Source organism: Microtus ochrogaster, unplaced genomic scaffold, assembly GCF_000317375.1.
Source record: "Microtus ochrogaster isolate Prairie Vole_2 unplaced genomic scaffold, MicOch1.0 UNK129, whole genome shotgun sequence".
In the NCBI taxonomy this organism is placed as follows: Eukaryota; Metazoa; Chordata; class Mammalia; order Rodentia; family Cricetidae; genus Microtus; species Microtus ochrogaster.
In genome coordinates, this window is record NW_004949227.1 from 592,928 (window position 1) to 616,389 (window position 23,462).

The 23,462-nt window shown below is 46.2% G+C and overlaps 1 protein-coding gene across 1 annotated transcript; it reads right to left on the reverse strand.

Moving 5' to 3' along the window:
* Positions 1 to 5,984: 5,984 nt before the first annotated feature.
* Zfp92 (ZFP92 zinc finger protein) lies at positions 5,985 to 21,120 on the reverse strand. The gene is made up of 6 exons (XM_005371831.2): positions 20,884 to 21,120; positions 20,565 to 20,614; positions 13,690 to 13,759; positions 13,242 to 13,368; positions 11,929 to 12,027; positions 5,985 to 11,601 (listed from the first exon to the last, which is right to left on the reverse strand). The coding sequence occupies exons 3-6, from the start codon at positions 13,720 to 13,722 to the stop codon at positions 10,406 to 10,408; spliced, it is 1,455 nt and encodes a 484-aa protein (XP_005371888.1). The 5' UTR covers positions 13,723 to 13,759; positions 20,565 to 20,614; positions 20,884 to 21,120; the 3' UTR covers positions 5,985 to 10,405.
* Positions 21,121 to 23,462: the final 2,342 nt, after the last annotated feature.

Sequence of the window (23,462 nt, forward strand, 5' to 3'; positions counted from 1 at the left end):
AAAAAAAAAAAATCTATTTAAGAAAAAAAAAAGAAAGAGATGGGAGAGGCAGGGAGGGGAGCAAAGAAAAATATAGCGCTCAATAAAAATCAATAAATTAAAAAAAGAAATGTTTTTCTTTCTCTATAGTTCTAAAATATAGTTTGACAATTGCACTGCTCTGCAATTCTGTTCTTGTTTATCTATTACATCTCTCCAGTTACATGCATACATGTAAGTTTCTGTTCCACCCAGTCTCAAAATCATTCAGTCCCAAATAAACATAAAGGCTTATATTAATTATAAACAGGTTGGCATATTGATCAGGCTTATTACTAACTAGCTCTTACAATGTAAATTAACCCATAATTCTTGTCTATGTTTAGCCACGTGGCTTGGTACCTTTTCTCAGTGAGGCATTCTCATCTTGTTTCCTCTGCATTTGTCTGTGACTGCGTCTCTGCCTTTCCTCTTCCCAGAATTATCTTAGTTTGGATATCCTGCCTATACTTCCTTCCTGGCTACTGGCCAATCAGCATTTTATTAAACCAATATGAGTGACAAATCTTTACAGTGTACAAGAGCATTCTCCCACAACCCCCTCTTTTCTTTTCAAAACAAGAACTCTGAATCTAATCTCTTTTGTTTAGCTTCTTTCCTGACCATTATCCATAACAACTTGTAAACAATACACTAACCAAAGACAAACATCCATAGTCCATTTCTTTGGGAATGTGGATGTAGTTTTCTAGGCTACTTCCTTCTGATTGGGGGTGCTGGTAATCTTATGGGAACCCAAAGAAAATGTAGGATTATGATCAAGTCCTTACTGGAGTATTCTTTGAGGCTTGATCATCTTAGTTAGCACTCTTGGGGCCGTTCTGGATGTAGAACTCAGAGAAACTGCAACACAGGTGCTCTGAGATATTGAATCATCTGGGACATCCACTCCTATTAGAGATTTTTCAGGGGGAATCTTCCTTGATTAAAGCTTATTTTTCTTAACCCAGAATGAACCCACAGCCTTTCATTTCCTGTGGAAACAAAAGCAAAACCTCTTTTCCAAATAACATGTCTTTTGACTTAAATTTTGAAGTCAAACTATTTTCAAAATATATGTGTTGAATTAATTCAGCAGCTTTTATAATCAAATGTCTTTTAGCAGCTCTCGCTCCTTTCTCAACAGTTAAACAATTCAAAGACAACACAATAACATACAGTATTCAGATTCTCTATGTATCTTCCACTTTTACATGGCTTTTTTTTTTACTCTATTTCTTTATTTTTTTAATTTTTGTTTTTTTGAGACAGGGTTTCTCTGTGTATGTTTGGCTGTTCTGGAACTCACTCTGTAGAGCAGGCTAGCCTCGAACTCACAGAGATCCACCTGCCTCTGCCTCCCAAGTGCCGGGATTAAAGGTGTGTGCCATCACACTTCTTTTTTGAAGGATTTTCTCTATCCTTTTTCTTTTCTCTCCCAAGTCTATGTATATTTTAAATGTACTGTAAACCATTTAGAGACTTTTTTCCCACCTGAATCTGTCTTTACTATATATCTTTATCTTTTTCTGACCACATGAGTTTTTAATCTGCCAAATTGCATGGCTAGGATTAAAACTGCTACTTTGGCTGCTGACTCTACCCCATTCCTTAACTTTTTGAGAGTCTAGCTTCATGTAGAGGTACTGGCAGGAGTCACATTTATTGCCACAACTCTGTGGAGTTTTTAGGACCCTGCCACCACCAAGAAGCCTGCCGCTGGGTGCTCATAAGTGTTTGGTGGCAGAAACTCTTAAAAGATCTATAAGGTTTTTGCTATTAATGCTGACCCAGGAAGCCTCTATTAAAGGAGCCATTCCTCTATTTGCTTCTATCAAATACAGCCAGCCTACCAGAGAAAAGACAGTTATCAAGAAGTTGCACTTGATTCTGTTCTTGTATGTCTAGAAACTTTTTTTAAAAAAAGTTTTCTCAGCTTTATGTGGAAATTCTTGCTAAATTTTTGGGCATCATTTGTAGATGGATATTTTTGCCCCACCCAGTCCCACAACCATTCAGTCCCAAATAAACACAAAGGATTATATTAATTATAAACTGGTTGGCCTATTGCTCGGGCTTATTACTAACTAGATCTTACAATGTAAATTAACCCATAATTCTTATCTATGTTTAGCCACATGGCTTGGTAACTTTTCTCAGTAAGGCATTCTCATCTTGCTTCCTTTGTGTCTGGCTGGTGACTGACTTTCTGACTTTCCTAGTCTGGTTGCCCCACCTATATACATGACAAAATATGATAATACTCCACTATAGTTATGTCTTATTGAAGTATTCCTCCATGTCAAGTAGTTTTTATGTTATACATTTAATCTTTATATGCTTGTACTTATGACTTTATGACTCTATTAGGATTCTCACAATACGTGGGAATCCATCTCTTCATCTATCAGGAGACTTCAAAGCATTGGCTCACGTGATGTAGAAGCTGAGTGGCAGTTGAGCCAACTAGCAACTGAGGATGGAGCTAAATATAGTTCAAGTCCATGGGCCATCTGGAGCAGCACCCCTTTCTCTGGGTAATTTCAGTCTTTTTAAAGCCTCTAACTGATTACACAAGACTTACCTACACTAGGGAAAAGGATGGCTTTATTTAAAGTCAATCTCATCTAAAATTATTTTTACAGCCTCATCTAGACTGTTGTTTAACCAAAACCTGAGTTTTGTAGCCTGGCTAAGGTGGTATATAAAATTGTTCCCTGACTTTAACCTAGTGCTTATCATCCACAGAAGCAGAGTGAAGCCTCACAGAGCACTGGGCTGGCTGCTCTGCCCTCAGACATGCAGATGTGATATTTTGCTTCCTCCCTAAAGTCTCTGTTTTACGGCTTTGCTTCTAGTGGGTCCTCCCAAGTTTCCACTTTCCTCCCCTATGCAGTGAGTGGCCTTGGCTAGCATTAGGATCCAAGAGCTGCTATTTTCCCCAAGCTTTCCAGCCAGAGTTCTAATTGTGTTCTCCGTAAGCACCCAAACAGAGGGCAAAGGGATATTATGCTCACAGCAACTTCCTGGGGCAGCAGGACTTGTGGGATGCTTAAATTGCTTGAAATCTACAAAACCAGGCTTGGTGGTGTACCTCGGTAATCCCAGCCATAAGAAGACTGAGGTAGGATGATCACCAGAAATTTGAGGCCTCATTCCACTCCAAAAGCCTTTACAAGGACTCATACGCACCTCCAAGGGCTAGAAAAAGGGCTTACAAAAGAGAGGTTACTATCAAAAACACAGAAGAAATGTGCAAGGATCTTTCAACAGGAAAATGCTGTAGGATGTGATTGGCCCTGCTTTCTTGTGGATAAAACTGGCAGAAAACTCCGGGGCCAAGGGCTGCAGTTGGCTTCAGAGTGACTTGGGTCCACTGAAGGCCCACTGACGGCCATCACTGGTCTGCTTGTTCACCTGCAGGGTGCGCTACCCTGCATTCTCACCATGACAGCTGTGAGCTATGACTGTCCATGCACACTCAGCCTTAGGGTCTTTGTAACAGGCTTAGTTGTTCTGAGTTCCATCTTGTGTTACTGCCTGAGCATCAGTAGCACCAGGGATCACAGCAGGTGGCCATTTCTGTCACTGAGCCCAGAGACCACTGTAGGGAAGAAAGGGCATAAAGATTTTAAGAGCCACAGGACCAAGGCATTCTCTCTGAGATTGTGTCCTCTGTATATGATGGGGAAATTGCACCCATGAAACTTATAGGTTAAATGCAACCCCAATTAAATCCTAGCATCTGTGGCAATGCAACGAACTTGGATTATGTAAAATAATTTTGAAAAAGAACAGCCATTCACAATATCTGATGTCAAGATGTACATAACTACAGCAATGAAGAGATTATGATGTAAGATATACTAATTGTCTTAGCCAGTTTGGATACAATAGCAAATACAATACCATTGACTTGATGGCATAAACCAGGCATTTATGACTCATAGTTCTAGGGTCTGTGAAGTCTAAGATTAAGGCGCTGTAAGATTCCACTTCTGGTAAGGACCCCTTTTCTGGCTTGTGCATGCTTATCTTCTCATGGTAGTCTTACACTGTAGAGAGAGGAGACGCTAAAGTTTCTTTTTACAAGGGCATTGATTCCATTACCAAGGCCCCGAACTCATGACCTCCCTGAAGCATAATTATCCTCAAAGGCTCTATTTCCTAACACTATCCCTTTGCGGGTCAGGATTTTCAAATATGACCAGAGGTCTGGGGACAAGCATTCAGTCCTTTGCCACGAGTGATGTGGTGCTACCAAGAATGAAGAAATCGACTCATACACATATGGCCACCTGCCTTTGCACAAAGGCACCAAGGTAATTCAATGGGGGAAAGACTGTCTTGGCAACTGTGGTGCTGGGCAAATGGAATACCCTCCAGAATGGTTTTTTAATTGATCTCACACAATACACAAACGGGGTTAGAGAGCTAAACCTAAGAGTAAAGCTACAGATTTTCTTTAAGAACTGAAAGGGCTTTTCAAAGTATGGCCCAATTGCAGAGGATGGATGGAAATGAAGGTGGCAGTCCCTTCTCTAGCAATACCCAGGGGTCAATGGGGCAAGTCAGTGGGTGAACACTGGTCTGAGTCTTCAGGCTGAGAAAAATGCTTTTTGAAGCTCTCCCATGTGTCTGCACAGTAGAGATAAATGTACAACCTGTAACTTCCTACTTTTTTCTTTCCTTTTCTCCACCAGTGTCGTTCAATTTTGTTAGGGTCCCTTGGGGCACCTTGAAATTTCCAGGGAAAATCCAGAAACTAAATATGATATAGGTTTCATTTTAATTTTGCAGTGTAGGCTGTTTGATGTTAAAGGGAAAATCATCTTTTAGTTCTCCCAATTTCTCCTGAAGTTGATTATTAAAACTCCTCCCTGATAGGAAACAGGAGAAGGTTGGTAACCTGCTCTGGCCACACAGTTCCCAGAGTAATTAGCCATCATATATAGCCCACTTTCCATCCTAGCACCCTTTGGCTTTCAAATAGTTATTTAAAAGTCTGTGTGAAGGAAGAAGGGGAGAACGTTCTGCATTATCAGGGGTTCAAAGCTGAGTGTGATGGCACATGCCCAGTCCTGCGCTCCAGGGGTGGAGGCACTGTAATCACATGACTGCAGGAGTTCAAAACAAGCCCAGACAACATAGGAAGACCCCACCTGAAAAATAAAAGAAAGCAAAACCCAACCCAAACAAACAAACAAACAAACAAACAAAAAAAGCCCCAAGACTATCAACAACAAAATCCAAGTCATGAAAAGCTCTATAGACAAACATAAGATAATGTCTTAGTGATTTTTTGTTGTTAAGAGTTCTTAACTGCGACCCCAAAAATACAAAGTAAAAGCCGGGCGGTGGTGGCGCACGCCTTTAATCCCAGCACTCAGGAGGCAGAGGCAGGTGGATCTCTGTGAGTTCGAGGCCAACCTGGTCTACAAGAGCTAGTTTCAGGACAGGAACCAAAAAGCTACGGAGAAACCCTGTCTCAAAACAAAAAAAAAAAAAAATACAAAGTAAAAATTTAAAATACATAGTTTGGAAGAAAATATTGTTAAAAATATATTTGATGAAGGGATGTCAGTAATTCTTTGTAAGAAGACAAACAACTCAGTTAAAATGGGCAAAAGATAAACATACTTTTCAAAGGAAATGTGAATGGCCAACAAGTGCATGCAAAGATGTTCAGTGTTTTAGTCACGAAGGAAATGCAAATCAAACCCACAATTAGTTACAACTTCCCCCACACTAGGATGGTTCCACTAAGAAAGACACAATAAGTGCCGATGAAGGCAGGGGAAACTGGACCTCTCATACAATAGCTATTAGGGATATGAAATAATGCGAGTGCTTTGGAAATGTTTGGCAGTTCTTCCCCCAAGTTAAACAATGTGTCACCATGTGAACCAGCTCTTCCACTCCTAACAAAGCACTCAAGGGAAATAAAAACACGTTCACATTGGAATGTCCATACAAATACTCATAGCAGCTTTATTTGTCTCAAACTGGAAAGAATGTAAATACTAACTAACAAGCATCAACAGACATTGGGGGGCATGTATACAATGAGATAAATACCAAGTGTGGATATACACACAAACACCTGGAAATATCTAAAAAATGGCACCGAGAGACTAGACAAACACTGTGGAAGTCCACTTACAAAGAAGGTAATCACCAGTGATGGAAAGCAGTGGTTATAAGGACACGGGGCATGGAGGAGCAGAAAGGAGGAATTATCATAAGATACTGAATGCTTACTGACTTGCCAATAAGGATGGTTTTAAGGGTACAGACACCCATCACAATCCATTCACAATGGCACACTTTAAGCTGTATATACCCCTACCAATCTACCAAAGAATGTTAATGAGTCAGGAGGCCTCCAAATGCATAGTAAGCCTTCATTTCTGCTCTCACCATTCTTTTTTTTTTTTTGTTTTGTTTGGTTTTTCGAGACAGGGTTTCTCTGTGGCTTTTGAGCCTGTCCTGGAACTAGCTCTGTAGACCAGGCTGGTCTCGAACTCACAGAGATCCGCCTGCCTCTTGGGTAATGGAGAGAGACCAGGCTTAATCAGTCCTATTGAACACAAAAGGAGGCACTGTTCTCACAAACGTGCAAGGCCTTGAACTTGATGCTACTTGATACAAATGTAAAAAAATCTTCAGAAGCCAGGCATGGTGGTCCAAACCTGTAATTCCAGCACTTAAGAGTTAGAGGCAGGAGGGTTAAGAGTCGAAGGCCAGTCTGGGTTATACAAGCTTAAAACAACATCCCCCAAAGAAACCCTCTCACAAAGAAAGTGTCCAGGAATCTCAGAGGGCAATTGTTTTGTGAAATCACAGATGAATTGGGGCTCACAAAAACATGAAGGCAGCTACAAATGCCAGGGCTAGTGGGGACTCAGAGGAAGGTGGCTGGGGTCACTCAAGTCCTTCCTCTTCTTTCGCACTACCTCTTTATGGTGGCTGTCTCACTGCAGAGATTTCACAGACCTCCAAACCATCTAAATGACCAGAGTGGCTGGTGAGGTGTGCACTCGCACCCCATAGCAGTTCTCATTAACACTGACTTCATTTCTCATTTAGGAAAGTTGCTCCTCAAATGGAACCAGCTAGGGTCTGACTTCCTACACATGGCATCCTAGGTGCTCCATACTCTACAGTAATTGAGCTCCCGACTCAGGACTGTCCTAGTCCTGTGTGCATTCTAGGCTTCCCTAATACACATCCTCCCCACTCCCAACCAAGGCACTTTTCAGCAATCCCCCCACCCCACACCTGAAATCCCTATATTCTATTCCTTGCCTGGGAAGCTACAAGGTGGGTGCTTTCATGCTGCCTGAAACTTGGTAGCAGAAACAAACAGAAGGCAGGCATTGTGGTGCCTCTTAGGAGACTGATGAAGTTTTCTGATAAGGAGCCTGTTGGGCAATCCTGGTCTCAGAGTTGCAGTATGGAGCCCTGTGAAAAGCCTGCACCCTGGGCAGACTAAGACAGGTCCTCCCACATGGGAAGCAAGCCCTCCCCAATAACTCTAGCATCACTCGGCTCTTTCTAGGTTAGAGTTGACTTTTGCTTGTAACCTTGAACCCACTACCTGTCTGTTTACTTTAAGCCCTCTCCACGTGGGGGAGCCCCTTTCCAAGTAGCTGTCGGCTTTTCACCCAACAAAGATGTTGAAAATTCCACCTCATGATAAATTAATTCCGAGACGACCATCTATGAGTTTCCTGGGACACTGCTAGGCCATTCCCACAGCACCTGAAAAGCAGCCAAAGTCTTTTACAAGACAAAAAGGTAAAGTTTGGTGGGGGACAGGAAGAGGAGGAACTAGAAAACAGCAGGGATTCTGATAGTTTAAGCTTTTATAATCTAGTTGCCCCTCAAAACACACAAATGAACGATCAGCCCCATTCCCCATCCAGTTTGAGGAATGAAGCACAGGCTTCAGGCACGAAACGAGGAAAAGCACAAGTGTCCCTCTGGTGACTTTGACTTTCTTCCAGGAGAAACCTGTTCTGTTCATTTTGCATACCTGATTAGCATACCTGAGAGAACTCACTACTTTGCTTGCTGAAAACATCTAGGAACAGGAACTGAAGGAGGAAACGGACCAAGAGCTCTGCTGCTATGTATATAGGCAACCAGTGGGGACCCTGGAGCATTTCAGGGTCCCCACTCTGAAGGGCTCTACAGCTCTTCCTGCAGACCCACTTCCTGCTGAAAATGCCTGTACATGACCCTTCCTCTAGGAACTCAGCCTTGGGTAAAGAAGCTGGTGACTGTCTTGGAATATAGGCATCATTCATTCATTTCCTGGAGCCATAGAAGTGAACACCCAAGAGTATGTGCCAGAGCTTGCACAGAGCCTCCCACTGTGGGCACCTGCTCTGCGTGAGGCCTAGTAGATCGAGCAATTACTTTACCAGGGACTTAAAAGACACTGTTCCTAGCATTTCTTTTTCTATTGGGAAACCAAAGTGACGCATACTCTGAACTGCTTCCATGGGCCACTGAAGTCAACCACTACATAAGTCAAACCGAGTAGAACAAGGGAGCAAGGCTCTTTCACTAGTACCCAGGCATGGGGCTTGGAGTGCAGACACAAGGCTGAGCAGCTGCAGGCTCACAGACAGGAGAACAATCACAGGACAAGGAGACAGGGATCTACTGTAGGACACAGAGATAACAGCTAGTTACAAACTGGGGCTTTACACAAAACATTTTATATACATAAAATCAATCTCTCTCACTCTCTCTTTCTCCTCCCCGTGTATATTCTTACGGCCAGGGCTCCAACCAGCCAGCATCCTGGGTTTCCAGGTTTGCCCATGTTCTCTTGGCAGGATGCAGCTATCTTTGAACGTCACTCAGCTGGCAGGGGAGGTGTCACCATTCTTTCTTGGAGTATACAAGAGCTGCCTCCACTTCACCTGTACCAACAAACTGCCCCCAGGCAGTCTTTGGGACAAAATCTTTCTCTCCTCTGGGATAGGAGAGGGCTGAAAAGTAGCTTGCTACCCAGGATGCTGATCTGAGTATGCCAAGGGACAGGTCTCCTGGGGGCAGCACAGGTGGAACAGGACTGCCACTGGCTTCCTTTGCGTAAAGTGCCTTCTAAAGAGCCAGCCAGGCTTAAGGGAAAGGAGGTGGGGGTTGTTACATCATCATTCAGGGCTAGGTTTGCCACCATGCGCATCAGTCATGGGTTGGAAAGGCCCCTTCCTCCTGTCCAAGCTTTTCTTGGGGGAGGGGCAGGGATGGGACACAGGGCCTGTAGTCTGCTAGGCAATACTCCATCTCTGAGCTACTCCCTCTGTGTGAGGAATTTCTATAAAAGAGAAATTCTCCAACACTCTCACATAACAAAAATCTCCATTTTCAACTAATGGTATCCCCAAATAAAAGCACATCAAAGTAATGGCAACTTTAATATGCTAAGAAATGTCATCTTAAAGATAACTGTCTGGCCAGACTCATTACAGGGGCCACCTAAGTGTGAATTCTTAACCTGCTGTCACCACACAGTGGTGGCTTGAAAGGGATTAGCAGGCAAATTGGAAGCTTTAGGCACTGGGGCAGGGGCTAGGAATGGCCAATGTGGCCTTCCCTGAGTGGGAGGGGAGGAGACTGAAGCCAGCAGGGTGGTGGGGGTACAAATGCTGCCAGGTCTTACTTAGATCCTGTTCCTGAGAGGGACCAGAAAAAAGGGGCTCCATTCCCAAAAAGGAGACATTCAGGGTCCCTGGGTCTTAACCTCTCTGCAAGATTTGGTACAGACCCTCCAAACAGCAGCAGCGCCACATACACAAGGCCCAAGTTTTCACAGACAGTCTACTCTGCTTCAGAACAGCAGGCTAATTTATAAACTTTTAATGGAATAAAGTGCTTTTAGTATATTCTATCTAGAAACACAAACAACTCTTAACGGAGGCAACCACCCCCACTAACACATTAACAAGAGAAAGGACACAAGGATAATCCCCCTGTAAACTTCAATGTAATTGTGCTTAGAGTTGGCTGGACTCTGCTCCTTCTTTCCCAACCACATCAAGCAATTCTCCTGTGAATGGTAGAGTCCAACTCTGTATTATGCAAATCTGCTGCCCTGGAGACCCCATTCACACAGGCACTCATTCACCCAAGCACACACAGGAGTACCCTGCCTAGGCTCCTTGAGGAGCCTTCTTGTGCAACCTCTAGGTATCAATTGGATCATCCAGGACTAGGGAGAGAGCCTTCCTTTTCAACTCATCAGGGAAAGAGTAGGGCAGATTACACTGGGTGGCTGGGTGGGGAGTACCCTGTCTTTCTGAGTTACTTCTGTTTCACACTGGGGAAAGGGGCTACCCTGCCATTCTGAGTTGCTGCCCTGTTTCTGGTCTCAAGGTGAGGATGGGCCCTGGGCCTTCTCGGCATACAGGAAACTTTCACTGCTTTCGCTGTCGTTTCCTTCTGCGGGCTGGGATTCCAAATCCTGACTGAGCAGCGACCTCTCCTCCGAACCTGAGGTACTCACAGTAATCGACTTCTGTTTCTTGTCATCTTCGTCGTCATGAATGCGCAAATGGCGACACAGCAGCAACTTGTTCTCGAAGACCTGGTCGCAGCGCTCACACACTTGGGGCTTCTTATTGGCGTCAATGAGCTGGGGCTCGGCCGAGCTGCCTTCCCCGGCTTCCTGGGACCCGTGGGACCCGCGCCGATGCTCCAGGAGCATGCAGCCGCGCCGAAGTCCCTTTAAGCGGCCACGACGCATCCCACCATGCACCACCTGGTGCTTGAAGAGGTTGGCCCGGCGACCAAAGGCCCGGCCACATTCGCTGCACTCGTAGGGCTTCTCGCCGCTGTGCATTCGCTGGTGCTGGCTAAGTCCTGAATGGCCGCGGAAGGCCTTGCCGCACTCCTGGCACGAGAAGGGCCTGTCGCCGCGGTGGCTGCGCTGGTGGTGGATGAGCTGCGAGATGCCCTTGAAGGCTTTGCCGCACTCCTGACAGATGTAGGGTTTCTGACCGCTGTGGGTGCGCTGGTGCTCGATAAGGTTGGAGCTGCGGCTGAATGTCTTGCCACATTCACCGCACTCGTAAGGCCGCTCGCCGCTGTGGATGCGCGCATGCTCATGCAGAGCGAAGCGCCGCCGGAACACTTTCCCACACACTCGGCACACGAACGGCTTCTCGCTGCTGTGGATGATCTGGTGCTTCATAAGGTTGAAGCTGCGCGTGAAGGTCTTGCCACACTCCCCGCACGCGTAGGGCTTGTCGCCACTGTGGATGCGCTGATGCTCCAGCAGTGCCAAGTTCCGCCGGAACAGCTTCCCGCACTCGCTGCACTTGTACGGTTTCTCGCCGCTGTGGACGATCCGGTGCTTGATGAGATTGGAGCTGCGGCTGAAGAATTTTCCACACTGCTGACAGAGATACCGTTTATCGGCGATTCTGGAGTGCCGGTACCTTACAATGGAATTTGGCCTGAAGTCGTGAGGACGTCTCTGAACCATGGATCCCGAGGTGTCTCCGAGGAGCCCTCTTCCAAAAAGTTTCGGCCTTGAAGTCAGCATCTTGCTCTTTATCCCATTTCCTGTAATGACAGAGCCACAAACTGTCACTTCAGGTTTTTTTTTCATAGTGCTTCCCCCTCTTTCATTTTCCCATCAAGAAACTGCAGAATAAAACACCACCACCACCACCAACAATAACAACAACACATCAGGCAGGCAGAAGGGAGAGCTTCTGCTCTTTCTAGAGGGCAGCAGTCTCTTTTCACCCATCCCCAGCAAGGGAGGCTGACACCCATCACTAAAGAGGACATTTCACCCAAAGTTTCAGTATCTACGCCACTTTCCTTAGGCCAGTCCTTACTTTTTACCCTTGCCACTAGCAAGCTGGCTGAGGGTGCCTTGCTCACCAGCACAGGATGCTGCTGCAGTCCCCATTCTGTCTGCAATCCAGGGCTTCTCCCCTCGCTCCAGCTGGGACACCAGGTTAGGCTTAGGGAAAGCAAACCCTGTTCATAGAAATGAAGAAAATCAGCACCTTTCTAGCTAAGGGCAGAATTTTTTTTCGAGACAGGGTTTCTCTGTAGCTTTGATGCCTGTCCTGGCACTAGCTCTTGTTGACCAGGCTGATCTCTAACTCACAGAGATCCGCCTGCCTCCGCCTCCTGAATGCTAGAATTAAAGGCTGCGCCACCATTGCCCGGCTGGACAGAATAATTTTTAAACAGAGTTCAGCCTGTGTCTTCAGAGAGCAAAGACCTCCTCAGAAAGTATAGCCAAGAAAGATTAGCCCATGTCTTGTGCTTGGGGGCAGCATGTTTCTCCACTAAAACTCAAGTGAGAGTTCCAGAAGTTTTATGAGAAGATGTGTCCCCAACTTTCTCTTGACGGTCAAAGAGAACCCAGGGAAGGAACCAGTCTCCCTCCAAGGGGTCAGATGAGACATTGGTGGTCTGTAGAGTCAGAAAGAAAATGGAAGAGGGCTCATTCTCACAAATCCTTACCCAACTCAAAGCCAGCCAGGGAGCCATCTCAGCTAGAAAGATGCCAGAACAGAGGACAGCCCCAGCTTAGACTCTGTTCATTAGAGGAAGAAGTTGGGACTCATTACTCTTCTCACTCACTTCCTGGTGCTTTTGAGTTCATCCACACAACCTGTGAATCTTGGTTTTGCCTGGAACTGGCAAGATGGACATCCTCTTAGAGATGCACAAACACAGGAGCGTGGAGCATGTTGAAGAAAGAAGAGAGCACCAGGCTGGAAGTTACCCCGGCTCTTGCCTAGATGTCTCCAGGCTTGGAAACCAAATGCACTGCCTGGCCCTAGCATGGGGCCTCACAGGCAGTGGAAGTGGAAGATGTTGCTAACTTCTATAAAGTAAGTTGAATGTCAAATACATCTGCTGTTAAAAATAAAATGAGTCTAAAATTCTGCAAGTAAATATTCCTGTATAATAGGCATCTGTTTATCAATAGAAAGAAATTTTTGGGCAATCTATGATTTTATGTACAAAATAAGTCTGAAAGGTCATTACTGAATTTATCTTGAACATTTACAAGTCCATATTATTCTTTTTGATACCACAGCTGATCTACAAGGTATGGGTCAAATAAAAAATGTACTTATTCTTGGGTTCATAGCCATCAACAAGCAAAAAAATGCAGAATTGGAGTCCAGAGACAGTAGGTGGGACTGGGTGTGTGTACATGGTAGGGTACTTACCCACTGACACCAAATGGCTGTAGTTCTCCAGCATCACCTGCTTGTAGAGCTTCCTCTGTTTGAGATCCAGAAGCTTCCATTCTGCCTTTGTAAAGTACACAGACACATCCTCAAAAGATACTGGTACCTAAAATAAGCAATTTATGTAGTAGGGAATTAAATTCCAGGTTAAGTCTAGTTGAAAACAGTAAAACATGGCAATCCCCCTGCCTCAAGGGAGTTCAGCAGTCAGGAGAGAGTCAGCAGCAAGTATTACTGCCACAGTCTTGAAAAGAGGAACAGACAGATGTTGAAAACCTAGCAAAGGGAACTCAGGAAAGCAGCAAGCCACAGGGCTTGGGGGCGGCGGGGATGGCAAAGCACTCTGCTGGCCTGAGACATCCAGGGCAGCAGAGGGAAACTGCTCTGGGCAAATTCGGGGACAGTAAGGGGGAGGCTGACTACTTACCTTGGGCTTTGCTCTCAGAAGACTGGCTGCCATAGTCAGGGCTCCAACCACAGAGGGCACAGCTAAAAGGCTGAGAGAAGAGCAAAGAGGGTCAGTGAGATCAGGGTGGCTCGGTGCAGCCAACCTCAGCTTGTTTCAAAACCTGCTTTATTTTTCTTGCCAGAGAGTAGCAAGGTGAGACAATGAATGCTGTGGTGTGTGTGAATGAGGTCTGTCCCAAAGAAAGGGTGAATTTCTTTCCCAGAGGCCAGTTTCTGCGCCCTCCTTGGAGGATGAGGCAATGGGTTTTCTCACTCTGGAAGCTTCACCTAGGCTACAGATCACCACACTTTCCTTACATCTTGATGGGGCCACTGCAACAAGGTACCTGTTGCAGGGGGCTTAAAACCACACATACATATTTTCTCCCAGTTCTGCAGGATGAAAGCCTGAGATCTAGGTGCTGGGGGGGGGGTCCTCCTTTCATCCTGAAGGCTGCTTTTCTTGCCTCTTTCAGCCACTGGGTGGTATCCAGTGATCCTTGACTTGTAGCTGCATCCTTCCAATGCTTTCCTGAATCTTCACATGGATGTCTTCTCTATGTGCACTTGGATCCAAATTTCCCTAGTGTTATATGACACTATTCATTGATTTAGGGCCTACCATACTCCAATATGGTCTCATTTTAACCTTACTTACATTTCCAAAGTCCTACTTCTAAGTAATGGTATCTTCCCAGGCAGTTGGGGATGGGACATGAAGCGATCATTTTGTAAAGACACAAGGCAATTCAGTCCTCAACACATTCCCAAACTTAGCTTTCATGCTTTTCTATTTTGGCCCATTGAGTGGGCCAAAATCCAGGGATCACATACCAACTTTGCTCATATGCCCTCTCCAGCCTTCCAAAAGAGCATGCTCTTTCTCTATCATTGCCTTCTTTTAAAAATTATTTTTATTTATTTTATTTTGATTATATGTATGTTTAAGTACCATACATATAACCCAAGGTACCCAAGGAAGCCAGAAGAAGGTGTCAGATCATTTGGGACCAGAATTACAGACAGTTTTGAGCCACCACGTGGGTAGTGGGAATCAAACCCCAATCCTCTGGAAGAACAGCCAGTATTCTAAAAGGCTGAGCTGTCTCTGAAACCCCCTTCATTTCCTTCATTTCTTAAATCTCTTTCTTCTGATCCCTCCAAGTTTCCAGACATTCCTGGAAGCTCCATTTATGGGTTCCTCTTCCTTTAGTGTCTGGGTTCATGTTAAAAAAACAAACAAAAACCTCCAGACACACAATTCAACTTCCAGGTGCTGCTAGTGAGCAGAAAGAGAAGAGTGGGGGCACTCTGATGAGGCGATGGTAGGCTGAGAGCGGCAATGTGGTTGCAAGGGAACACAGGCAATAAAAGTCCCGGACATGGCTCTCTGTCAGTAGTGCTTGTGTTGCTAAGAACTGAGATGATGGACACAAGCAATGAGACTGGGTGAGGACAGCAGGAAGTTGTTTCTCATTCCAAGGGCTTGAAGGTCTACAGAATAGATAAAGTTTACTTTAGCCTCGGAGTTCTGTGCATCAGTTAGTAAAGAAGCTTGTCAGGCAAATGACCATTTCAAGAATGTTGTTCAAGCAGACTTGAGAGTCCTGAGTGGAGCAGCAGAGAAACCAGGAGGAAGTCTAGTGTGGCAATGGCTCAAAAGAGTTTTGATATGCCTGGTGGGCAACTAAAGCTTGTTTGTTTGCCAGTGATAAGGCCACAGGAGAGAAGAAGACGGATGGAGTCTAGGGAACACAAGGACAGCCACATATTTACCTGAAATTTAAACTGTCCCCAGATCCCTTGATGAACTGTCAATCAACATTGACCAATTACAAAGTCATGTTTCTGATGAAGTTTCTTTTTTGTAGGGGTGTTTGAGACAGGGTGTCTCTCTGTAACAATTCTGGCTGTCCTGGAACTTGCTCTGTAAACCAGGCTGGCCTTGAACTCATGAATATCTCCCTGCCTCTGCCTCCTGAGTGCTGGGATTAAAGGTGTGTGCCACCATTACCTGGCTTCTGATGAATTTTCTATGACTCACACGAAAAAGATCATTTAAGAGGTTAGAGAGATGGCTCAGTGGTTCAGAACATTTGCTGCTCTTCCACAGGACCAAAGTTCAATTCCCTATCAGATGGCTCACTTCCATCTCTAATTACACCTCCAGGAGATCAGATGTCTCTGGCCTTTATAGAACCTGTACTCTTAAGCACACACTCATATTACACACACACACACACACACACACACACACACCATTTGTGGCTGGAGAGATTGTTCAGTGGGGGTTATAGTTCAAGTGTCAAGAATGGAGACTGGATATCCAGCACCTATACAAATACCAGGTGGGTGTGTTGGGCCATCTGTAATCCCAGTACACAGGAAAAAGAGACAGGGATCCTTGGAGCAAGGTGGTTAGCTAACACTAACTAGCTCAGTTGAGCAGCCCTGGGTTTAAGTGAGACTATCTCTCCATATATAAGGTGGAGAATTGTTGAGGAGGATACTTAATATCTACTTCTGGCCTTCATACATACATATATGCATGTGCACATGCGCTGCCATGTGTGTATGTCCTTTCATATGGAAACATACATACACTCAATGCCTATTCTCCCGCAACACAAGGAAAACAAATCCATCTGAATGGTTACTTAATGAGTTAAGCACAGTTACCACATGGCCAGGCAATTTCACTCCTGAGCGCAAACTGAAAATAATTTCAAACAGGTGTCTACACTAAAAACCTATACACACACATTCATAGCAGTCACACTAGCCAAAGCGCAGAAACTCCACGCGTCCATTAGCAGACAAATGGATAAACAAAATGTGGTATATATAAACAATGGAACATTATTTGTGTTTAGAAAGGAAGGAAATTATGACGTATGCTACAACATGAACGAACCTTGGGGATTTTTTGCAAAGTTAAAAATGCCAGATCCAGACACAAACGGCCACATATTTTATGATTCCATTTATATGATGTAATGACATTTCACAAGAGCTGACTTGACCTAGTTTTTAGTTGTGGCTAAAATCTTTGTCTTTTAAAGGCAGTTGCTAAGCCCCCATTCCTACCACATCCTATAAGGTCTCAGTCTTTACAGCCACTAAATACTCACCCTGCCCCCGCTGCTTTCTTCTCAGGTTCTCAATCAGGGACTAGATCCCAGAAAACTAGATGGCTCCTACAATCCCACAAGGAACTGGCCCAATTCCTGTTATGCACAAGATATTCTAACAGTTTCCCTGTCCCTAAATGCACCTCCATGTGGTCCCAAGTGGCTGTTTTCTCTCATTCAGGGCCGCAAATAAGAGAATTCTTGCTGCCTTTATTGTGCTACAATGTCACTGTGTAGTGAACTCCCTCAAAATCTTTATAGAATATACTGAGTCTGAAAGAGGCAAATTCATAGCTAGAAAGCTGGCCTGGGAGCCCAGATATGAAGAATGACGTAGTGGATTCAGGGGTTTCTTCATGAAGCGATGAAAATGCTCTCGGGCCAGATGCAGGCTGAGTAGCACAGTGAGTGCACTGCATGCACTGGATAGCTTCCTTTAAAATAGTGCCTTTAAGTTTGAATTTTTAAATTTTTATTGTTTTATGTGTATGGGTATTTTCCTGCATGCATGTTTGTGTATCAGTGGATTATTGGTGCTCACAGACACCAGAAGCAGGCATTGGATCCCCTGAAATTGCAGTTACAGATGGTTATGAGGTGCCATGTGAGTTTTGGACATCGAATCCAGTCCCTCTGTAAGGGCAACCAGTGTTCCTAACCATAAAGTCATCTTTTCAGCCCTGCAAATGGTGTCTTTTATGGTAAGTGACTTTTGCCTCATCAAAAAAAGAGGGAAAGGAGGCTGGGGAGACGACTCAGTTGATAAAGTGCTTACTTACCAAGAAGGGGGACCTGAGGTAGAGAACAACCAGCTAAGACCTCCCTGCATAGACTTCCGGCCTCCCTGCATAGACTTCCGGCCTCCCTGCATAGACTTCCGGCCTCCCTGCATAGACTTCTGGCCTCCCTGCATAGACATGCATCCAAAATCTCACACAAAAACGTACACACACACAAATAAGAAGGGAAAGGGGTTCTCTTGATCATTTGGATGTCCAGGGGTTACATCTGCATTTCATTATTGATACACTACAACCCCAAAAGAGTGTGGAGGAGATGACCCCAGTGTTTCAGGTCAAAATTACTGTTTTAAGCCTGGTGGTGGTGGCACACACCTTTAACCCCAGCACTCAGGAGGAAGAGGTAGGCAGATCTCTGTGAGTTCAAGGCCAGCCTGGTCTATAAAGTGAGTTCCAGGACAGGCTCCAAAGCCACAGAGAAACCCTGTCTTGAATATATATATAGTTTTGTTTTTTTTTTTTGGATTTTTCGAGACAGGGTTTCTCCGTAGCTTTTGGTTCCTGTCCTGGAACTAGCTCTTGTAGACCAGGCTGGCCTCGAACTCACAGAGATCCGCCTGCCTCTGCCTCCCGAGTGCTGGGATTAAAGGCGTGCACCACCGCCGCCAGGCTTATATATATAGTTTTAAAGAAACAACATGATTATGGGGAAGCAGCATGCAGATCTGCGAGTTCGAGGCCAGCCTAACCTACAGAGAGAGTTCTAGGACAGCCAGGGTTACACAGAGAAACCCTGTATCGAAAAACCAAAACCAAGCAAACAACAAAAAACAAAACCAATCAACCGAACAAACAAACAAACAAAAAACCCAAACATGATCCAGGGAGATGACTCTGCAGGTAAAATCACTAGTCATATAAGCCTGACAATCAGGATTTGATTTCTTTAACTCACATTTTAATCAAACAAAACATATGATAGTGCAAATCTGTAGATGAAACCGACTTCCCCAAATTGTCCTCTGATCTTGTATGCATCATGGTGCATTCTCTCTCACACTAAACAAAAACAATGCAGGTTTGTTTCCCACCATAATGGCACCACACTGACACGATCCATTTCAGAGAAGTCAGAAGTCTACTTGCTTCAGCCCATCCCTCCCCACATTTGAGGTGGTACACTTCTGTTACGTTGTCCTTAGAGTCAGGCCCATGGACATGGTTTTACCTGTGGAAGGATAGACCCTTGGAAGTGATAGTCACACAAGGGGGCTACACACCATTGTCTGTCCTTGAGACCTACCCCCTGAAAGTCAGGCATGATTTCAGCTCTTGCCAAGACACAACAAACCTCATGTGGATCCCAGGTAACTACTATGTAACTCCAGTCTGTTGGATGGCATGCTCGTGTGTGTGTGTGTGTGTGTGTGTGTGTGTGTGTGTGTGTGTGTGTGTGTATGTAAGCTCTGGAAGAAGCTTGGTGGAACTGGAAAACATCTTCCTCCCATTGGCTACCTTTGTGGGCCTCCAGAACACAGGACAAGCTGAAAGGTGATTCTAAGCCTGGAAGCTCAGGTTTGTCCCCATATAAGGTTGGGCCTGCCTGAGGCACAGTAGGCTGGGGTCTCAGGGAGATCATCTAGGAAACAGATCAGCCTGTAGACAGAACACCCCTTCCCCTCGGCTTTGGTCCTGCCAGGGGTCTTGCTCACAGACCAGCTTCCCCCAACTCCTGCTTGCAAGGAGCAGGAGGGGAGGAGGGTGAGAAGCCAGGATGTGTGGTGCTCAGAGCCTCAGAGCACCATCCTACAGGCTACCACGAGGTGGGGCACTTTTCCCAGACAAAGAAACCTTAACCCCACCAAATGAACAGCAAGGAAAACATTCCGAATCCTCCTTATTTACATCACAAGAGGATTTGGGGCCTTTTCATCTACAAGAAGGAAGATGTAGGTTACCTAGGGTGGAACTTTCCTTGGCATCTAGCAGCTCAAGACTCCCAAATACTTCTCCATCCCACCTGCTGTTCCTGCCCTCCCTCCTGACCTGGTAGAAGAGCCAGAGAGGGCCATCTGAGGAGCCTGTCCCGCCACAGCCCTCAGGGGTCTCCCCTGTGACTACAGGCCCCAGGCTTAGTTCTAGGAGGCGGGAACCAAGGCTGGCCTAGACAGAGGGCCAACCATGGCTGATCCTCTGAATAGGCGGGTCAGATCCTGGCCTTTTCTGCCCACAGCCTTACCAAAACTGTCACTCAGAGTAAACTCACAAGGCCCTTCCCAATTCCTCCCTCAGCTGTAGTCAAACTGGCCTCTCAGGAGTCAGAACACTCTTGCCTCAGGACTTTCGTACCAGCTATTCCTTCTGTCTAGAATATTCTTCCAAAACAGAAGCACATGGCTTACTATTTCATCACCTTTTCTAGTCACAGCACCTAAGCTTGCAACTGTGCCTTTTTCAGCTCCTACTATCTTTCATTCATCCTATGCAGCTACCATTTTAAGCCGTTTATGATTCATGGTCTGTGCTGTCACTAGAACTCCAACAGTAGAGCACAGACTTTTGCCATCTCCTTCTCTGACAGATCTCAGAGAAGTCTGTAAGAACCCAGCTCATAATGGGTCTTGGCAGATCCTTGATAGACGGAACTAGTCATCCTAGCACTGCAGTTTCCTGTTCAGCTCTGCTCACTCTCTCACCCCCTTTCCCACCTCACTCTGCTCTTACCTTCCTAGGCATTGGCTTGGTTAAGCTTATTGCTCTTCCCTTGAATGGGGGAAGCACACTGGGCACTGGTCAACACACACAACCCTCCACTCGTAAGAGCCACAAGTTCAGGATTTTGACGTCCTGTCCCAGTGTGGGGGCCCTTAGGGATTGTGCCTGCGGACGGTTGGCCAGGCACCCCTGTGTAACAGTGCCATGATCACACAATTTGAGCCTGCCTGGAGGAGTTCCCACACCCAGGAGTGCAAAACCCAAATTACCTGGGTAGATCAGCAGTGCAATGCTCCTGTGCCAGACCCTGTACCAGCGTCTGAAAATCAGGAGAGAAACGTAAAAAGATGGCTTCAGTTCCCTAGAGCCCAGCCAGGCCGGCTTCTCTTCCCCGAGGCGCTAGAAAGGGGCATTCCCGAACCACCCTGCCCAGTCCTTCCAGTGTTGGCCCACAGCCCAAGGCTTCCCCAAACACCTCCGCCACCGTTCCACTTTCCACCCTCCAGCCACCTGTGCCCACCCTTCCGCACCGCTGCTGAGATGGGCCCGCGACCCGCAGCGCCTCTCTTTTCCAGCCTGCCTGCGTACCTGTGCGCCACGCAGGTTTGATCTTCCCTCTGCAACCCTACTGTGGGCAGAACCGAGGCTAAGGATGCTGCCTCCGAGAAGCTCTCCCGGGAGGCGCCCCTACAAAACTCAGAGCTCTCAAACTGTTGTCGATTTCACCTCTGTTCAGGAGGTTTGTACTGCGTGGCTGTCCATAAGCCAGGTCCGCCGCTGCTGCGGAGGAGCAGGATGCGCAAGCAGTCAGGGCCGGGGCGGGGGGGCGGGGGGCGGCGGCGGCGGCGGCGGCGTGGGAACGGGGCGCAAAGGGGGACACAGAGCATGCGCGACGCTGCAGGAGGGCGGTTCGGCCGGCTCCGGGCCCGCTCCTGTCCTGCTCCCGCTCCACTCAGGCATCTGGTCTCACTCCCCACGCACCAGGGACACTTCCGTTTTCCGTCTGGGTTACTCTGAAGCAGACGGGTTGCAATGGTCACCATATCATAGTCCTGAAGCAGACAAGGGAAGAGCTGTCGACACCATATCATTGGTGACGCACCTCTCATGGATCAGACCATTGAGCATTCCTTCCATCCATCCATCCATCCATCCATCCATCCATCCATCCATCCATCCATCCATCCATCCATTTTGCTAGCATCAAGTGGCCGGGCCATGATCTCCTAATAAAAGACCATGCCTGTGAGCAGGAAGGACAAGAATCAGAAAGGGAGTATAGGGCATGAAGGGGGATTTAGGAGGTGGCAAGGTAGAGATGGAGAGAAGAGAGGAAGTGAAAAAAGTGGAGGTGCCCTACTGAGCACAAGGACTTTCTCTGGTTACTCTATGTGGTCAACAAGCCAGACCCCCAGGGTAGGCCATTAGGAATGCCATTTCCTCACAGATCACCATCTACATAGTGGAAACCCAAGGGCTAGACTTGGACACTTCTCTTTGGACAGTTTTGAGATCTTCCAAGAAAAAATTATGACAAAGAACCAAGGATAAAGAATAAGGGAAATCAACCACATTGCTGGTTCTACTGATGCCTCCCAACCCGATTGCTGGGAACTGAGCTGTATCTTCCCTTATAAAGCTGACCAGGCCAAGCCCAAGGCAAGGAGTCCTCTGCAAGTCCGTGATCCTACTGTCCTTTGTCCCAGGCTTAGGGGAAAGGCTAGAACCCCCCCCCCCCCAAGCAAAGATGCTTCTGGCAATGAAGAGTGGAGAGCATAAGGAGTCCCTTTCCTGGAACAGGCTGGGAGGGACCCAGGGACCCTCAGCTGAGGGTTTCAATGAAGAGATGCCCACTCACTGGAGCTGCTGGAATATGTGTGCACCTCCTGACTCCTGGGCCCGTGGCTGCATACAAGAGACATCCTTGTGGAGGTTGGCCCCATTAAAGATGGAGAGATGAGGTCACCCTGAGCTGCTAGGAGAGCTGGGAAGGGTCCTCCCCCGGTCCCTGTGAAGGGGTGCACACTGACTTTAGACTCCCATCTCTAGAGTTGCGTGTGGGAGTCAGGTCCTTACAGGCTCTGCTTGTTTGCTGTGGCTACTCCAGGATTCAAATTCCTGAAGCAATCAGGGGAACTTAAAATGTTTTAGGAGCCTGGCACGGTGGCACACACCTTTAATCCCAGCACTTGGGAGGCAGAGGCAGGCAGATTTCTGTGAGTCCAAACACAGCCTGGTCTATAGAGTGAGTTCCTGGACAGCCAAGGCTACAAAAAGAAACCCTGTCTCAATACCCCCCCCCTTTTGGCCTTGGCCATTCCAAAGAGCCTGGGCAGCCATTCTGGTCTATTCTAGTACAAGTAAGTCATGAAGTTCACCTCCCACCCCATTCCAGAGAGCAGAATTAAGCTACAGCTCTTGAAATTTGTGTGAGTTGGTTCTCTCATACCATGTACATTCCAGGGATCAAATTCAGGCCAACAAGCTTGTAAGAAAGCATCTTAACTTACTGAGTCATCTTGTTGGCCCTTAAAATAATTCACTGAGATACATGCAAACCTTCTGTATCAGGTTCCATGAAAGAGTTAGTTAGAAGAAATAATACTTGAAGCTAATGTGTTATTTTTCTGGTGGTGTCTGTGGTGGTTTGAATAAGAATTGCCCCCATAGAGTCATATATTTGAATGCTTAGTCATTTGGGAAAGATTAAGTATGGCCTTGTTGGAAGAAGTGTGTCCCTGGGAGTGGACTTTAAGGTTTCAAAAGTCCAGGACAGGCCCAATGGCTCTCTCTCTCTTTCTGCTTCCTTTAGATCTGGATGCAGAACTCTCAGAAAATTCTCTCGCACCATTGTCTGTCTGCGTGCCACGGGTGCTCCCCTCCATGATGATGACGGAGTAAGTCTGTGACACTGGAAGGACGTCACAGTTAAATACTTTCTTTTGTAAGAGCTGACGTAGTCTTGGTGTCTCATCACAGCAATAGAGCACTAAGACACTATAAAAATGCAGTGACCAAAAAAAACTGATGGAAGAAAAGAGTTCATTGTGGCTTATGGTTCCCATCATTGTGGTAAAGCATGATGACAGGACCAAGAAGTTGAGAGCTCTCATATTTAACAGCAAGCATGAAGCAGAGAAAATGAACTGGAAGCAGCATGAAGCTTT

What these genes read in the sequence shown, in the direction of transcription:
- Zfp92 (XM_005371831.2), bottom strand. Translation starts at nt 13,722, where the DNA reads ATGGCAGCCAGTCTTCTGAGAGCAAAGCCCAAG. An exon ending in TTCTGAGAGCAAAGCCCAAG is followed by an intron (nt 13,369 to 13,689) that starts GTAAGTAGTCAG and finishes TGCTTATTTTAG; the next exon opens with GTACCAGTATCTTTTGAGGA. An exon ending in TGCAGCAGCATCCTGTGCTG is followed by an intron (nt 11,602 to 11,928) that starts GTGAGCAAGGCA and finishes CTGTCATTACAG; the next exon opens with GAAATGGGATAAAGAGCAAG.